Source organism: Crinia signifera, chromosome 6, assembly GCF_055691185.1.
Source record: "Crinia signifera chromosome 6, ASM5569118v1, whole genome shotgun sequence".
Taxonomy (NCBI): Eukaryota; Metazoa; Chordata; class Amphibia; order Anura; family Myobatrachidae; genus Crinia; species Crinia signifera.
In genome coordinates, this window is record NC_139222.1 from 148761636 (window position 1) to 148780238 (window position 18603).

The 18603-nt window shown below is 38.8% G+C and overlaps 1 protein-coding gene across 1 annotated transcript in view; it reads right to left on the reverse strand.

The window, feature by feature from the left end:
- Positions 1-1603: 1603 nt before the first annotated feature.
- MMP24 (matrix metallopeptidase 24) overlaps positions 1604-18603 on the reverse strand; it is a 144685-nt gene continuing 127685 nt past the window's right edge. Inside the window, exons 6-9 of the mRNA XM_083147585.1 lie at positions 16092-16303; positions 13711-13849; positions 8877-9143; positions 1604-7141 (exon numbers count right to left, since the gene is read on the reverse strand). Coding sequence (XP_083003711.1) covers positions 6804-7141; positions 8877-9143; positions 13711-13849; positions 16092-16303 — 956 coding nt within the window. The 3' untranslated portion in view covers positions 1604-6803. The remainder of the gene's footprint in view (positions 7142-8876; positions 9144-13710; positions 13850-16091; positions 16304-18603) is intronic.

Consider the following 18603-nt stretch of genomic DNA (forward strand, 5'->3'; position numbering starts at 1 on the left):
TTTGGCAAAAGTAACATTTTATTGAGGATGGAAATCACTTTATTTTCCCAGAATTCTTTCTTTCAGTGAATAGTTTAGTGGGAACAGAACCACATACATTAATGCCATCACATTGCCCAATATTCCTTAACAAATAGAATAAATAAATATAAAGGCAGAAATGCTGGTGAAAACAAAATACTTTTTATGTTCCAACCCTAGTTAAGGGATGGTTCTACAAGGAAACACCAATGGTCAGACAAGTATTATTGTACATGAATGAAAGTACTTAATTGTTAAACTTATTGTATGCTATAAAAACAAAAAGGCTGAAAGGCTGAACGTGATTTATTATAGTGAATTAAAAATAAAGGCCCAGATTTATAAAACATGTTATTCAACACACCTAAAGTTCGTTGATAAAAAAAAAGGATGAACAATGGTGGATGGGAATAGGGGGTGAGATTTAATAGGATGAGAGATTCAGAAAGTGAGAGATTTTGGGAGAAATCTCCAGTTTTTTTAAAGCTGCAATCATTTACACTGCAAAACCAGTTTGATTTTAAAGTGTAAATGATTGCCGCTTTAAAAAAACTGGAGATTTCTCACCAAATCTCTCACTTTCTGAATCTCTCATCCTATTAAATCTCACCCATGGAGTCTACACACAGGGCAATTTCTACGCATTTTCTAAGCGATCTCACTATTTCACTTAAAAAACCCTACAGTGCTCTGCTTTTGAGGCCATAGCAATAGCAATTTGCGGCCCCGTGCGTCTCTTTCTCCGGAGAACACTGGCAGATCGCTCAGCATACATTGCTGACTCATCGCTGTGTGCTGTGTGATCTTGCTGAGCATTTTGAGCGATCTAGTATCATTCAGAACGCTCAGCACATCTCCCCGTCTGTAGGCCCCATTAGCTCCCTATAATAAATAAAACCTTGCTCATTTTAAATACATTTTATTTAGCCTTATTTTATAATTTAAGTAGAATTATGCTGTTTATTTACTGTTTCAGCTGTACGTAAGAGTTCTCCCACTTCCACTATTGTACCGACCTTCTTCTTTTGAACTATTATTCATCATTGCAGACTAATGACATATATCATAATCAAAGATTGTCTAATATTAGATAATACAATTTGCGGTACTTATGAGTTATCTGGGCGCCCGATTTTTTGATTGTATGCCTTAAGTTAAGGCATACAATCAGATGCGATGCGATGCGATATCGCATCGCATCGCATCGCATGCGACCATCGGATGCGATGACCCGATTTTTCCATAGGAATCAATGTTAAAATGGACAGAGTCCATTTTAACATGGAATTCAATGGGAAAAAGGGGTCCTCTTCATACCCCTACTATCCAAGTGGGCATGGAGTTGGATATAAACCTGTGGCGAGCGTAGCGAGCCACCGAGCCCGAAGCGTGGCGAGCGAAGCGAGCCCCGCGAGGGGACGGTATTCTATGTCCCCTCGCGGGGCTCGCTACGCTCGCCACGCTTCGGGCTCGGTGGCTCGCTACGCTCGCCACAGGTTTATATCCAACTCCATGCCCACTTGGATAGTAGGGGTATGAAAAGGACCCCTTTTCCCCATTGAATTCCATGTTAAAATGGACTCTGTCCATTTTAACATTGATTCCTATGGAAAAGTCGGGTCATCGCATCGCATCGCATCGCATCGCATCCGATGGTCGCATGCGATGCGATGCGATGTGCCCGATCCGACCCGATTTAGAAATCGGGCGCCCGGATAACTCATAAGTACCCAATTTGCTTTTAAATCACAGTAAATCCTTCAAAGTAAAAATTGTCAAAAATTGAATTTTCTTTGAAAACTGCCAGTATACGTATTGAAGTGCAAAACCGTGTAGTGTGTTATGCAATAAGCCAAACAAGTAAAATACCCACATAGAGCTTTCACAACCTATAAAATATTACGTGTTAATGTGTAGGTGATTTTTTTATATTTTAAATGTAAATAATCTTAAATAATTACTACATATAATAATAATCCATTCTAATAAATAAAAAATATACAAGCTTCTATGTATCAACAGGTATGTATGTTTAAGCACAGTGATTTTATTGATCAAGTTTGTTTGTATGTTTGTTTATTGATTAATAAACTCTTTGAAAAAAGCATCACAGTTTTATATTAGATGATTCTGAGGCTTGCTCAGCCAACTGCTGCAAAAATATAAAAAAAATTACAATATGCTGCTGTTATTATTGCAAATGGTTATTATAGTAGCTAACTTTTTATTATTCAGAAAATAAGGCTGAACAAGAAAAAATGTCATGGCGTTCACAAATGTATAGGAAAATGTCCTTAAACATAACAAAAGACTTTCAGTGCCTTTGTGATTAAAGATCAAAGTGGCAAAAACAGTTATAAGATCCTAAAATCACAGCAATTCTGCCACTGGAGCAATTCTCTGAAACAAACGGGGGCAACTGTGCAATAATTGATGTTATTTTCAAAATTGAATAGCACTCAAAAAAGTACATAACAATTTTTAAATAGAGTTAATACTTTGCAGTCCTAGGCAAACCAAATAATTATCTAAACAAGAACCGATACAAACACAGCCTCGTAGCACATACAGGGGCGCATACAGTATGTGAAAAATGGTGCTCGTGAAAGATAACAGCTAATCATTTATAATCTACAAATTGTGTAGCTTCATTCTAAAGATAAAAGCAAATATCTACTTGGTAGCTATTATACATATATTTATGTGCCCCCTTTTTTAATTGTCCTCCATACAATATTTGGTATTATGTAGAGATGTGTGCAGACCCACTTGTTTTGGTTCTAATTCATCACTGTGTTTTGGTTTTGGCAAAACCACCCTCAATTGTTTTGGTTCAGGTTTGGGTTTTACTGGATTTGGGCTCCTTTAAAATTGATAAAAATCAATAAATATTGATTTATTGATTATAAAAAAATGCATATAAAAATTTATAAAAATAGATAAAATCATGTAATTTAGACCTGTTTGCCAGAAATCTAAAACCCCAGTTCAGTTTTTAAATTTGACTTCCGAACTGACAATAGATATGAGACAGGTCTCGGTTCCACAAATAACCCCCAAAGTAAATCCAAAGTAGGGCTCGATTTGACTTGGCACCCCTAAGTTTGGGTGTGTTCATATTTGAGCAAAACTAAACTACACATCTCTAGTAGAGTTAGACAAAATTCTCTTAATTATACGAAATGTGAAATGGAATGTCTTTAGCTAAACAGCCATCATTCTTTACATCCATTTCACTTAATTAGTTGTACTTGCCATGAAAATTGGAGACCAGCATATAAAGTGGACAGTAAAAATGTTTTCTCCTATCCTTAAAGGTATAAAACCGATAACGCCGCTCACTATGTTATAGTAGTTCCCCTCTCTTAGTCTTAGCTTATCTATGATTTGTATTGGTTGTTAGCCTATCCTTTCTTCGACACTGTGCTGTCTCTATTACCATATGATAAATAAATTAAGATGTGTAAAATGCAGTACTTTGTGCTTACTCTTTTATTGTTAGATACTTTATTGCCAGATGGTCTACCAACACAACCCAAGGTGTACATCTACACTCCAATATTGTGAGATGCTACAGAAAACTAAAAAGTATCTACAAGTGTATACACAATAAAAGTCTACCTTCTCACCACTTTAGATTCACTACTTTCATTAAAATATATATATATATTTCCAATTTACTTCTAAAATACTGCAGGGTTTAGCCTAAAGTCTGGCTTAAACTAATTATGAGAGTTAGAAAACATCAGCACTGCCAGTATTACATGTGGCATTTTTGTGTGAATTTTAAGCTTTTTTTGTGTTCTTTTACACTGGGCAAATGAGCCAAGAGAGGTACTTTTCCACCAAGGTGCTTCTGGGCGGTACAAATGTTGTCCCATTAAAAGTACAGCACAACAAGTAATCTCCTCCGTGTCATCTCCTATTAGGATAAGAAATGAATGGGCACCCCATTGCATCATAGGAAGCACCCTTAAAAGTGTTCCATCTCCAGTTTGCTCTCATTTCAATAATCTTACTGCACAATATGAAACTCATTTGCACTGCTTTGCAAAACTAAGCACAACTACTCTGTACTTGGTAAGAAACACACAAATCCTACTTAATTGCCATCACAAAACTCTGCCACTGCTCAAAAACTCTGCCCCTTCTCAAAAGCATCCACCTTGTATCAAAGCTCTGGTCTCTTGGCAGAAATCTATTAGTACGTTTGCAAGATAAGGTGTACAGCAGCTGTTTTCTACTTTGTAAATGAAGCTCAAAGTTCCCAATAAGCTTCCAATTGAATGGTTAGCTTGCGGCCTGCACCAGTCTGCTTGCATAACCTGAATAAACTTTACTGATCTGTTGTGTACATCATCGATATCTTATTGCTAATATACAATGTGCACACTTAAAATGGTCACTATATAATACTGGTTTGATTCATGAGAACCCACTCTAGATATAATTATGCTGTACTATAGATTTCATGAAAGTTATCAAACAATGCTAATGTAGAATATAGTTTAAGAATCATTTTAATTAACTTGTAAAAAAAGACAGTTTGTTTTGTTGCTAGGGCATGGATTGAAAAAAAATTCAATTAGCAAATCTATTTATGAGCAATTTTATTTTCCGACTTCAACCAGATGGCTAACTTTTTCCCCTTGAGTATCTGTACAGTTGTGGCATATTTTTGGGACAAACTCATTTTCAGCTCATAACAAGAGAGTTCATTTTATGGTTACGTAGAATTAAAGATTATCGTAAAGTGCAAACTCCTCTAAAATGTATTTTTGCAAATAAAGTAAATATATACTGTATGGCACAAGCTCTACGGGTCAAGATGGCACAAGGTCTACGGGTCAAGATGAATCTCTTCCCAACTCTTCCACCAATTAAAGTGATAAACACGTTAAAAAGAAGGTACTATTTTACAGAGACATAGCATCTGACTTCTGCAACATTGCTGTTTATGGGATGAAACCAAAATCATTTTGGTAGTCATGGTGACAGCAATATAATAGTAGACATGTAGAAACAGTGTTAAAAAGATTCTGCTGCTGTTAGCAACAAACCGGTTCATAATCGCTCATTCTTCTATTTCAATAAAACCGTCTTCAAATAATTACATATATTTCACTTTGCATTATATTATTATTTAACTTTATTAGGTAGCAGAATGTCATAATCTGCTCATGTTTACTAATTCTTACTCACCGTTACCTCTGCCAATGGGATACATGCATTGATATGCAAAAAAAAAATAATAATAATTTCTTGTGGCGATTCTGAAGTGTCAACATTACATTTTAAGAATACCTGAAAATATGCATAGAGTCCTTTTTTTCTACCAACTTCACAAGTCAATATTACTGTGTACATTGTAATGAAACATCTACTGGATTAATGTGGAATTAGAACATGGGACGCAAAAAAAAGTAAACATTCCCCTCCCCAACAAAATAACATTATGCATTCCTTGTAATCCACAATCCTGCGTATACAGTATATAATACTTGTGATATAAATATCATGTATAAACTCCTGTAAATAATATATGTATAAACTGTAAACAATTATGTCATTACTTAACCCTTTGAGTGCCAACATCTCTGTGAGAGATGTTCAAAATATCCGCTAAAAATGCCAGCGTCGCTCACATTTGTTATATAAATTCAAATAAAAAAATGTTGTGTAAAAAAAGGATTATATTTCCTTTAATAAAGTAAACATGACAGGCCAAAAACTGCTGGCTCGGAATTTTCACACACCTACTTTGACACATTCAATTGGCACTCAAAGGGTTAAAATGTGATTACCTTAAATTGGGGATCGCTGATATTATCACTTCAGTATTCATTTAGAAAATGTATGGCCTATAATACACTGACTGTTGTATTGTGAACAATATTCCTACAGGAGAGAATGAATTGACATATATAATATGTTTTGCTAGTACGGATCATTTAAAACCTATTCTTACTTAGAAACTAAACAAAATAAAAGCTTAGCCATCTCTTATACTGACATTCAACAAAACCATTTTAATGTAATTTCCTTTTATTTCACTTTCTGTTTAGGTTTCTACATGAGCACAACATTTATCAAATATCATTATTTTGTGAGCATTTTGTCGATACTCTCTTCTCGGTACCAGGTGAGAGATTACAAACTGAGAAAGACATCCTTGTAAACTTGTACAGCAATTCATTTACACAGGCAGAGAATGCCAAATGAAATCATCTATATTTAACAACTTTTGTAAGTAATAATTCTGACCAGCAGGGATTGAAAAAAATCATGAGTTCCTCTTTGTGCAATTTAAGTGTGCGAGCCATACAGAAGAACCGATGTTTTTAAAGGCTTCTTAGCAACAATTCTTTGCCTTATCTGAGAAAGGTGTGCTTGATCTCTTTCTGCTCAAATTGATATAAGAAACAAGTCTGAAAGTATTTGTTTTCATTGGAGAAAGCTGGTTTTAAAATAAGTCCTCAGCCAGTTATATCCTTATTAATTTTTTTTTATTATTATGAAGAAAATTCCAAGCAAGTTATCCGGGGCTCACAACATGAGCCTGGGAAATGGCACACTAGAAAAGAGACAAGTATGAGGCAGTAAGAATGAAAGAGGCTCCGTTGTGTAAGGCCATCTCTGTATTCCGTTAAGTCTTTCCTTACTGGTAAAGCTGGGATCACCAATGATGAACATCTGTTGTCATTCTGAACAATAAACTTTGGATCCCAGCATCCTTTTAGCCCTCATATAAACTAAAAATAAAACAAGTGTTCCAGATCTTGTCATACCCATTCTTGTACTGGTCGTTTGTAGTATGTTACATTTTGTTGCACACCTTTGTTTTTAAATTGAAAAATAGTATATACCAAGACCAGGATGCACAGGGACAATATGCATGGGATTACCACTGCTATAGCGTTTACAGTGCTCGGCACATCATTGATTGTAACCATTATATCCACATCATCGTGTGGTAGATGTCGGTCTTTGCTGTTGTCCACGTCTTTTTGGTTGCAGCCCATCCAGTCTTTCACGATTGATCTTGGATAACCCAACTCAACAGACAGCTTCTGATTATCAAATTTCCAGTATTCCTTTCCTTTATAGAAATAAGTGTACGCTGTGAAAAAACAAACAAACATAATTATATAAGGCATTTGAAGTAAAAATCTGTAGCAGAGTGATAGGCTATAACAAACGCAATTGGCACACTATAAAAGTAGTTAGGAAGTCCATCCAAATTATGAAATGTAGCACTTACAATTCACAGTGTAAAATGTAATAGAGCATATACAGTACATTAGTATCTCCTAATGGATAAACATGTCTCAGTGATATATACACGTTCCATCAGTGGAACTTTTAACCCTTTGAGTGCCAACGTTGCTGTAAGAGATGTGTAAAATATCCACTAAAAAGGTTCAACCTGACTCACAGCGACAGTTTTTTTTTTTTGGTGCAATATTTAACTAAACTTCAACGAATTGACTTCTGATCATTTGCCGGCAATAACTAAAGTGATTTATATTCCTCGACTACGGCCCTGGCAGTTTTAGTGATTATTTCGCACATCTTAAACTAGGTATATTTTTTAGTATTCAGTATAACTAAATCATGAATCATGTTTCATATGTATATGTGCAGAAGATCATACCAGGCATGGTAAAATTAATACTATATATATATATATATATATATATATATATATATATATATATATATATATATATATATATATATATAGCAGTTTATTGTAAGTTATAGCATATTTTTGGGGAGATACACAGAAATGCAAAAAGGCAATATCTCCAACACATCTAGCTTCCTCGCTCAGTGTCAGATGTATCAAGCTTAAAAAAAAATGATAAAATGGAGAGTCATAAACAGCCCACCAATCAGCACCTACCTGTCCTGTTACAGGCTAGGTTTGAAAAATGACAAGTAGTAGCAGTTTGGCTGGTTGTTTAGCACTCTCCACTTTATCACTTTTTGAAGCTTGATACATCTGGTCCTCAGTGAAATGACAGATGATGGAATTTGTACAAAGTTAAAAATTATTTGAAAACAATTACATTACAGTATGTTAGTTTAATTCTGCATTTAATGTGTGTTTTCTCTTATATTGCTAGGTTTAGGGGGGGTGTTCAATCCCTCGTCACAACTGTCGATCTGGCCCGACAGCCGTGACCCTGGCCTGTTTTTGTTTTGTTCAACCGCAGATCGCCAGGTGTGATTCAATGTCCCACTTTGTGATCGGCAAAAAGGGGGCGTGTCTGTGTAAACGGCCGTGGATTGACGATATTCGGCAGCGATCGCGGCAATTCATGGCCGAAATCGACAAAAGGGGCCCGACTGCTTTTAAAGTCGGGCCCATTCTGTCGATCTGCCTCTTCAATGCTGTCGGGAATGACAGCATTGAATAGGCGTTAACCGCTATTTCCCCCGTCGTAAATAGTGGCACAGATTGAATACCCCCCTAAATCTCATGTTGTTAAATAAGACTTTCTAAGTGTCAGTTCTTTGAATGTTAATGGTGGCAGTGTTATTTTAATAGTGAGTATGGGAGTGCTTTTTTCTTAGTCTAAATTAAGTTTTTGGTTAAAATTAGTAGGATGAGAGATTCAGAGAGATTTGGTAAGAAATAGCCAGTTTTTTTAAAGTGGCAATCATTTACATTTCTTACAAAATCTCTCACTCTCTGAATCTCTCATTCTATTATATTTCACCTGGTAAGTTTAAAATATTGAATACTTTTTGAACTGAACATGGGGTGTTTCTAATTGAATTGGTCCCCCGCACGTTCACACGGGGGACCAAATTTTAGCAACTGCTAAATATAATTAATTGTTACTTACATCCTTCTTTGCTCACAAAAGCTCCTTGAGGTGCCTCCGGTATTCCCTTCCAAACAGTTATGGATTTAGGGTACCCAGGGTCAGCTGTCCTCTTCTCCTCATTGTATCTCCAGTATCTATCACCCTTAAAGAAATAGGTTTTGCCAACTGGTTCCCATCGCAGAGCTGTGTCGATACCCTCTCGTGGGAGACAACTACCCAACTCTATCAAGCTGTGCGGATAGCCAGGCTCTGCTGTCACTTCTTTAAAGACCCAATATTTGTCTCCTGTAGTGGAAATATAAAAAAACTGAATTAACATGTCCTATGTCAGTGTACATGCTGCCCAATCCAATTCTTTCTCTCTAATATCACATTCTTTTTATATGTTACTGTACATATTTCACAGATGACCAGCTATCACAATTGGTAATCTAATGGCATTTAATCCAGGGGATCCCAAACTTTTTGGAATCAAGGCACCCCGAAGCATCAGAATTATTTTGCAGCACCCCTAGGCTAAAGGTTTCTCATTGAGAAAGTCAGAAACAAATATTAAGTTGTAGTAAATTGTGTTTATATCTCATCCTAAGGATCAGTTACGTGGTAATGGACAGGATTACCTTTTGTTTGTCCACAATTTGACTATTATAATGGACATAAATAACTTGAACTGGTCATGAACCATCAACCCAGGGCACCCCTGCAAATACCCCAAGTTGCCCCAGGGTGCCACGGCACACAGTTTGGGAACCACTGATTTAATCAATATTACTATAATATCTTTCCACTGGGCCTGAGTTGATCTCTAATTACAGAATTAGCAATTCAAACAATTATTGAAGGACTGTGCAAGCGTACCATTCCCATTGTGCATGTGCGAGGATGAATAAAATGTGTAAGGATTGTATAGTGAATCCCCTCCCAATTTGATTGACAGCAAGCTGGTGTTTGGGGGAAGAAACCTGCCATTTTCTGTGAGTGCATAACAAATTGCAGATGTACCCAGGTGTTTTTGAGAAGGGTTTGTGACACCAGTGATAACCACTTCAAGCCTGTCTCAGTGGCAGATAAGTGTAAGCCTCAGACTTATAGAGGTTACACACGGTGAGAAATGCACTATTTTTCTATTCGATTTTGCCTTTAGAAGCAATATCTAATTGAAATTGAATAGAAAATCGAATGTTCATCGAATGGTTTTCTACATTCGATGCAGATTCGATCCCAATGCGCGCTCCCGTGTAGTGTAAATCTAATAGAAAAATAGTCTTGGCAGGCAAGACTATAGACTACATAGTCAAAATCGCAGCTCCCCACCGTTCCTGAAGCATGGCGAGGGGACGCAGAAAACGACCCCAAAGTGTGGCGAGCGGACGCTGAATACACGTCAAGTAATCCACATCCGCTCGCCATGCTTCGGGCTAATTTTTTGTGTCCCTTCGTGGGGCATGCTGCTCCGCCATGCTTTGGACTTGGTGGTTTGCTACACTTTATAAAATCAACTCCACGTTTAAGTGAATAGTGGGGGTATGAACATGTCAGGAGGACACATACCGCGTGCGCTCGCCACGCTTCGGGCTGACGTGTATAGTGGGGGTGTTTCAGGAACACATTCACACCTGTCATGTCAGGCAGGTTAAAAATGGTCAATGGTTCCCACACAATGTAATAAGCACTAACACTACGCTGACTGACTATGCTAAACGCTGACTGACTACACTAATACTGTGTAAGCTCTGGTTGCTTCAGCTGATGCAGATTCAATCCCAATGCGCGCTCCCGTGTAGTGTAAATCTAATAGAAAAATAGTTTTGGCAGGCAAGACTATAGACTACAGATCTGTACTACATAGTCAAAATCGAATGTGAACATTGTAACCAACCCAGATCCAGACACTGACCCAGATCCAGACCCAGATGAAATTGGAGTCGTACAGAAAGTGAAATCTCACCATGTGTATGCACCACTACTTACATTTGCCCAGACAGTAAAATCATTTATATGGTTTGGGAATTGTGTATGGATTTGAGAGTGGATTCAAATTATTCTCTCCCAGTGTTGCAAAGAGAAGTTACTTTTTTCTGTCTAACTCTCAGTCCACTGCAAAATCTATTCACATTAGCAGTCAAGTCTGAATCAGGCCCATTGACAGCAGAATCAGTATAAGTGCAGTAGTTTCTTGTGGTAGAGGACACAATATTTTTGTGTTACCATTGGGTTACAATTTCTACATGCTTGCACAGTTTTAGTAATGAGGAGGAGATTTACACATACACATACTTAAGGAGTGTTTACATAGACCGTACAGACCCTGTTTTTGTAACATAATGTCAAACAGACCTTGTGTATAAGCAATGAGTCATGGTGTTGTCTGTAAAAAAAAGGTTTGAAGACATCTGATGCACACTCTGCAATGATATCCCTGCCATGCCTCCAGCACGGCTGCCCATAAAAAGGTATGGTCTAATTGAGAGGGGCGTCTATGTACATCCTGGTTATCGCCTGCCAGGTGAAGTGGAATCTAAATGGCATTTGGTCATTAGGTACCGGGGACTCAATACCTCCATCAATCGTTTAAATCCCACTTCAATGATGGCGGACACCAGACGCACATCTAACACCAACATAGCTGTCAAGATCGCAATTATCCGCTTTGCCATAGGATGACCACTGTCATACTTCATCCTCATCACAAATGACTGTTGGATGTCAATTGCTTAGAGAAGACATACTCGTGCTCTGACTTCCCCTATGGGATGATGAACGACACCCATCAGCAACAGCAGCAATGGAAGCAGTAGGCGGAGCACTGCAGGATCATCCGGAAGAATCCCAGATAGAAGAGGAGTCAGTCATGCCGGTAACATGACCTGCAGACTACCACCAATCCGGAACAAGGAGGAAATTGATGAGGGGGTGACTTGCTGGTTTGGTTTTCAGGCGCTTTGATACAACAAGATCAAGGGATTTATGTGCCCCTTTACTGCTTACGGTCCTAGCCACAGTTTCTGAACTAAACAGTGACTTATGAACGAAATTCAGGTGATGCATAAGCAAAGATGTCCCTACGTGGCCAATGGCCTTACCCCTGCTTATTGCAGCAATACATAAGCTACATATGGCGAGACAGTTGTTGTCCTGATCTGGAAAAAAATAATTCTAGACCAAAGAGCTGGATTTTTTGGTCTTCTGCCCAGGCATGGTGATGGCCTTTTGCATCCCATGGACAACAACTGTCTCGCCTGGTGCCTCATTTAATGCTAACCACATCACCATCAGCAACATCCTCCCCGTCAACTTCCTCCTAAGTGCCATCTACATAAATATCTTCCTCCTGGTGTACAACATTGACACCTTCAATCTCCAAATCAGGAACTGGACTGTGGGCAATCCTTCCAGCATATGCAGAGGGAAGGCATATGGAAGGAGCCACCTCTTCCCATACAGTGATGGGAAGGTCATGCAACGCAACCACCAACACCCTTGGACTCTCCTTGGGGAATAGTACCATGTCTTTAGAAGGCACAGTTGTTTTCTGTGTTTTTGATGACAGCTTAAATCTCTTAAAATTTATAGTGGGGGGAGGAGGAGGGCTTAGATCGTTGTGTAAAGCTGAACAACTAGTCATGAACATACGACAGGGCATTAGTCATTCCTTGCGACTCCGTGTTGTAAATGGCATATTAGCAAGCTTACCTTTCTCCCACAGTCGGATCTGCAAAGTCCAGAAACCCACGCTCCGAGGCGGGAATTCCTGAACAGGTTTGGAGTGTGAGTTTGGATTGGGGATGTCCAGGAGTGTCAAGACACCCCCAAATTCGAACTTGCACATCCCTGGTATAGTTAGCCCGAGGTAAGCCAATAATTTTAGGACTAACCCTCCTTCAAGTATTTAAACATTAGTGTGTTGTCTTTTGATCCAAGTATTTATTACCTACTGTTAGGACCGTTCCGTATCTTTATTGTTTAAACTTTGGTCTCAATGTGACGGCCTTTTGCATCCCATGGACAACAACTGTCTCGCCTGGTGCCTCATTTAATGCTAACCACATCACCATCAGCAACATCCTCCCCGTCAACTTCCTCCTAAGTGCCATCTACATAAATATCTTCCTCCTGGTGTACAACATTGACACCTTCAATCTCCTGAACAGGCTCGGAGTGTGAGTTTGGATTGGGGATGTCCAGGAGTGTCAAGACACCCCCAAATTCGAACTTGCACATCCCTGGTATAGTTAGCCCGAGGTAAGCCAATAATTTTAGGACTAACCCTCCTTCAAGTATTTAAACATTAGTGTGTTGTCTTTTGATCCAAGTATTTATTACCTACTGTTAGGACCGTTCCGTATCTTTATTGTTTAAACTTTGGTCTCAATGTGACGGCCTTTTGCATCCCATGGACAACAACTGTCTCGCCTGGTGCCTCATTTAATGCTAACCACATCACCATCAGCAACATCCTCCCCGTCAACTTCCTCCTAAGTGCCATCTACATAAATATCTTCCTCCTGGTGTACAACATTGACACCTTCAATCTCCTGAACAGGCTCGGAGTGTGAGTTTGGATTGGGGATGTCCAGGAGTGTCAAGACACCCCCAAATTCGAACTTGCACATCCCTGGTATAGTTAGCCCGAGGTAAGCCAATAATTTTAGGACTAACCCTCCTTCAAGTATTTAGACATTAGTGTGTTGTCTTTTGATCCAAGTATTTATTACCTACTGTTAGGACCGTTCCGTATCTTTATTGTTTAAACTTTGGTCTACAATATTTGACTTTTGTTCTTTTTGCTGTTAAAGTAATAATACTGATATTTCAACATAAAATCAAACCAGTGTCTGGAGAGGAAACGTACCTTTGAAGAAGACAAATTTCCCATCGGACCGCTCATATGCTGCATCTATTTTAGCCGGCAATCCTTTCCAGAACTGTTCAATCTGCATTGGATATCCTTCCTGTACTTTATTATTACGAAGCCGCCAAAACCAGCGATCCTGGAAAGGGAAAGACATGCTAAATATATGTAGCTTAATCGAACACTTTAATACATGACACTGTTTAGTAAAGTAGTAAGATTGGTGCTACAATAGAATATTTTATACAATCTAGGAGACTAGTACATCCAGCAAAACTTGAACACCGTGATGCACTTTTTAATGAAGGAAATGACTGAAGCTATTTTAGTACAGTCAGGACTGTTTCTAGATATTGATGAGCCATGTAATCGTCCAGGGCGCCAAGCCCCTTGCTGGCTACTGGCATGATTATTACAGACTGAGAATAATACCCCCTATACACACAGCAATCACTCCCACCGCACATCAATTGGAGAGGAGCTCAGTGCTAGCAACCTCCATCATTTAGTCAGCAGCTCTTATCATGTTTGTTTGCTCTCTGAATGCACTACGTGAATGACTGATATTATTATTTATCATTCAGTGGTATATAAATCACACAATTTAATGTTATTCTTTTACTAATATGGTCCGTTTTAACCCTTTTAAGTCCAACGTCTAGTCAGGCTCAACAGCCCTAGCGCTAGTAGCAGATCCAATGGTGAGCCACTTCAAAATAAGCACATTGGGCCAGATTCTCTAAGCTTCAAAAGGGATAAAATTGAGAGTGATAAACAGCTCCTGCCTGACATTTTTCAAACACAGTCTGTGACATGGCAGGTAGGAGCTGATTGGCTGGCTGTTTATCACTCTCCATTTTATCACTTTTGAATCTTAGATAATCTAGACCATTAACATCGTTCAGCATTCAATGAAGACCAATTTGAATAAAAAAAAAAGACAATTTATTTAAACTAGATTGTTTGAATTGCAAAAAATATTTGGACTGCAAAAGGTTAAAATAATGTATTATTGTATATTCCTATATTCATATGAACCCTGGAGAACTATATTAGTATTATTATTATTATTATTATCATTATTATTATTATATAACAATAACAATTAGCACAAATTGCATTATTTTGATTTGATTAAAGTGGACTTATTACCACAAATTAGTCTTTTTCAACTGAATGATGTATGGACACCTACTCTGACTGTACTGTTACATTTACTTATTCTTTTTATCATTTTGTATCTTTTTTGAAGACGTATTCATATGTTTCCTGCCAAGTTTAATTGTGTGCAAATATGGGGGAAGAGACATATTTACCGGCATTCTAATGTAAACTATCTGTGAAAATGTAGGCAGACAGGAAAGATCATATGGGCCCTTATTCTGATCGGTGCGGTCGGAGCCGATTATGCGGCCAGGACCGTGCGTGCGAAACCCCGCCTTCCATACGGATCGCCAACTCCGTCCGTATGCGGTAAGAAGCTGTCCGAACGGACCGCACGTGTATTTTTCACGGAATACGCCTCCTCCATCTAAGGGAACCTCCCCCATCATTCGATGGTCGCAGACCATCGAATGCAGGACCGAATGCTCCACCAGCACCCGCAACCTCAGACCACACGGACATTTTTCCGTGCAAAAGCAGAGATCTGGGCGGGCAGCTGACATCCGGCGATGTCATATGTCCGCCCCCTACACGTGCGTCACGGCCGCATTACCATACGTACGCCCAGCGTTTTCATGGGAACTCCCATGAAACGCGGGGCGTATGCATATGGTAATGAGCCCAAATAGCCCTTCACGCCCCTCTCCACCCCCTGTTCGGAGTGTTCACATATCATGCGGAATTTCGCCGTACGCCCCGCTCGCACATGCACAGAGACGCCTCTGCACATGCGCAGACACAAAACATCGGCGGGCCGAACGCACGCGGATATATCCGCACCGATCAGAATAAGGGCCATTATCAGGGTGCACGTCTTTACAACTTCTGATTCCTGAGATACACATAAAATGGTGGCACGTACACAAAGCAAAGCTTACTCTAGGGGCTAGTGCCTGGCAGGACTGTAGATCTGTTTGCTAATGTAGGCCCTCTCACTTCATGTTCTCATCATCTGTAACCAACATCTACAGGAATCAGCAGCAGTTGGCAGCGTGTACGCAAGCAGTTAGCTATTTGTAGAGGTTCCAGACTAACATCATTTGAAAATTAGTCACCACTACAATTTGCAAACAAGAGACCAATCAGGAGAGAGCCCATTGCTACCACTAGATCCACCTACTATACAATGTTTTTCCCATACTGTATTATATATAAAGATAGTACATGTACAGTATATATTACAGAAAAACATCATTACCAATGGTTATGTTTATTACCTTGAAGACAAACATCTCGCCTCTAAAAAGAGCAACAGTATTAAAATTTCCATCACATATATTCGGCCTACTGCCTGGATGGGCCGGTTTCTCCCCTGATGGAGCGCGGGGCCTTGGCTGTCTTTCATGCTTTCTTTCCGATGTAGATTGAATCCTACGTGGGGGGAGCGTAGGCAAAGGTCTTGTAGGCTCCAATGTTTCTGTAGGGGGACCTTGAAATAAAAAATAAATATTTAGTAATTTGAGAACAGTATATTAGAGCTGTATGTATATATATATATATATATATATATATATATATATATGTATATAAATTTAATTACATTTTAAACATTTATCGACCATAACCTAATTTTCTATTTTAGCAGCAATTGTGATTATTATTTAAATATTATTTGGACAACAACAGTATGTTGTTATTCAAAGACTAGTAAGTCCGCTCGAAGCAATATGCTTTGAAAGCTAGTCTGTTACCTTGTGATTGCCTCTGTGTTTGTGTATGTGTGAGAGAGAAAGAGCTGTAGTTTCACTTGCTGCCAACAGATGGCAGTATTTTGGAGACACACAAATGGAAACCAGACATATATATAGATGATAAATATTACAATCACTATGTAGTAGGGCTTTCTGTCTGTGAAGAATTCCTATGGAAAATATACAGTGTTTGAATTAGATTATTTTCTTGCCTTGGACATTTATTTTCTGAAAGTTTTATTTTGACTTTGTTTGCAATTGTATTCCATTTCTTTTTAAATTCTGTTTCACATAAACAATACCAATATCTAGCTCGTACAATCTCCGTTGTCTTGCTACAGAATTTTGAGTCAGACAGGTTAGCTGGGCTGGCTGTGTTGGCAGTCATGTGGTTTATATAAGCAGCAGAGAGCTGCGTGGGCCACTGACGTATCTGCCCAAATGTATTAACTGAATGCAACACTAACCTTGTACACAAGCAGAATCTAGAATATATAAAAATCTATATACCAAACCTTGGAGATAGAAGAAGTGGACAATGATAAAGTACCAGCCAATCAGCTTCTGTCATTTTTCAAACACACTGCTCTAACATTCTCAAATCTTTTTGTCGGTGGTAGCACTTCCCTGATCATAGAATTTTGGATAGGCATCCACTAATTAAATACCAACAGGGGTTCTTTATCTATATGTAATATCAATTATTACTAATCTTGTGTGATTGACTTCATTACTGTATACATTTTTGAAACACAGCCTGTAATATGGCAGAAAGAAGCTGAATGGCTGGCACTGGTATACCCAAGGGATACGCAGACTTTTGAACTTGGCGATCTACTTTAAGGGGGTTATTCTGGTTCATTCGCTCGGATGCGAATTTGCATCCTTGCGAGTGAACCAGATCCCGCCTTGCGAATGGTGGTACATCGGCCAACCATTCGCAAAGTGCGTACATTTGCACTGGCTGCGACTGGATGTTTTACATTCATTTGCATGCCACTGGGACCCTCCCACATCTTCCGATGGTCACGACCATCGAAAGATGTGGAAGGTGCACGTGTATGTAAGGTTGCTCTGAGCAACCTTACATATGCATGTACACTCGGGGGGAAGTGGCCAGGCAGCTGACATTGAGTGATGTCATCTGCCCACCCCTTGCATGTCCGTCACGGCCGCATTTATAAGTTTATTATGTAAACTATATATGTTTTTATTGTTCTCGAGTAGTGTGTTTTGTTTCTATACTATCCCCGGTGTGTACTGGGTATCACAGAAGTAAGTCCCCTGAACATGATATTTAATGTATGAGGGTGAATGCATTATTTTCTGATAATCACCAGTATTTGTAATGTACACTTGTGATGTTTACTGGTTTGCAATCAAATGTTATACCTATGATTATAGCATGTATATTTTGGGACTCTCCAACCCTGTGTGTTTTTTTTATTATGCAGTTGATCATTTCAATAAAAACTTATTTATTATAAAAATATAAAATGCTTCCACAGTTAATATGCTCCACAGTAGTGCCCCATATGTCCAACACTATAGTGCCACATAGGAGCACACTCTTGCAGTGCCCCATATACCCTAGTCTTGTATGTCACTAAAGGGTATTGACCTATAGTATATGCCAGTGTCCACACAGCACAATTTCAGTTACCTAAAACAGGGAAAAAAAGCTCCATGAGTCTCCAATCCAGGGAAAATCAAAGAACCAGGTGCACTAAGCTGGATAAATATAAACAATCACCCAAACAGCTCCCAACTGCCATGTAACAGGCTGGGATTGAAAATTGTCAGTTAGGAGCAGATTGGCTCGTTATCACTCAGCAATTTATCCCTTTTTAAAGCTTAGAGCATCTGGGCCAAAATAACCAACATTCCAGTTTTCCTGGTATTCTCCTATCTCCAGCAATGTATGTATATCCAACAGCAAGACTCGCAGCAGTTTCTACACAGAGGACACCCAATATGCTTAGCACCCCTCGTTAAATAGGTCTAGGTCTAGGTTTGTGGCTGCGCCACCCGAGAGCAC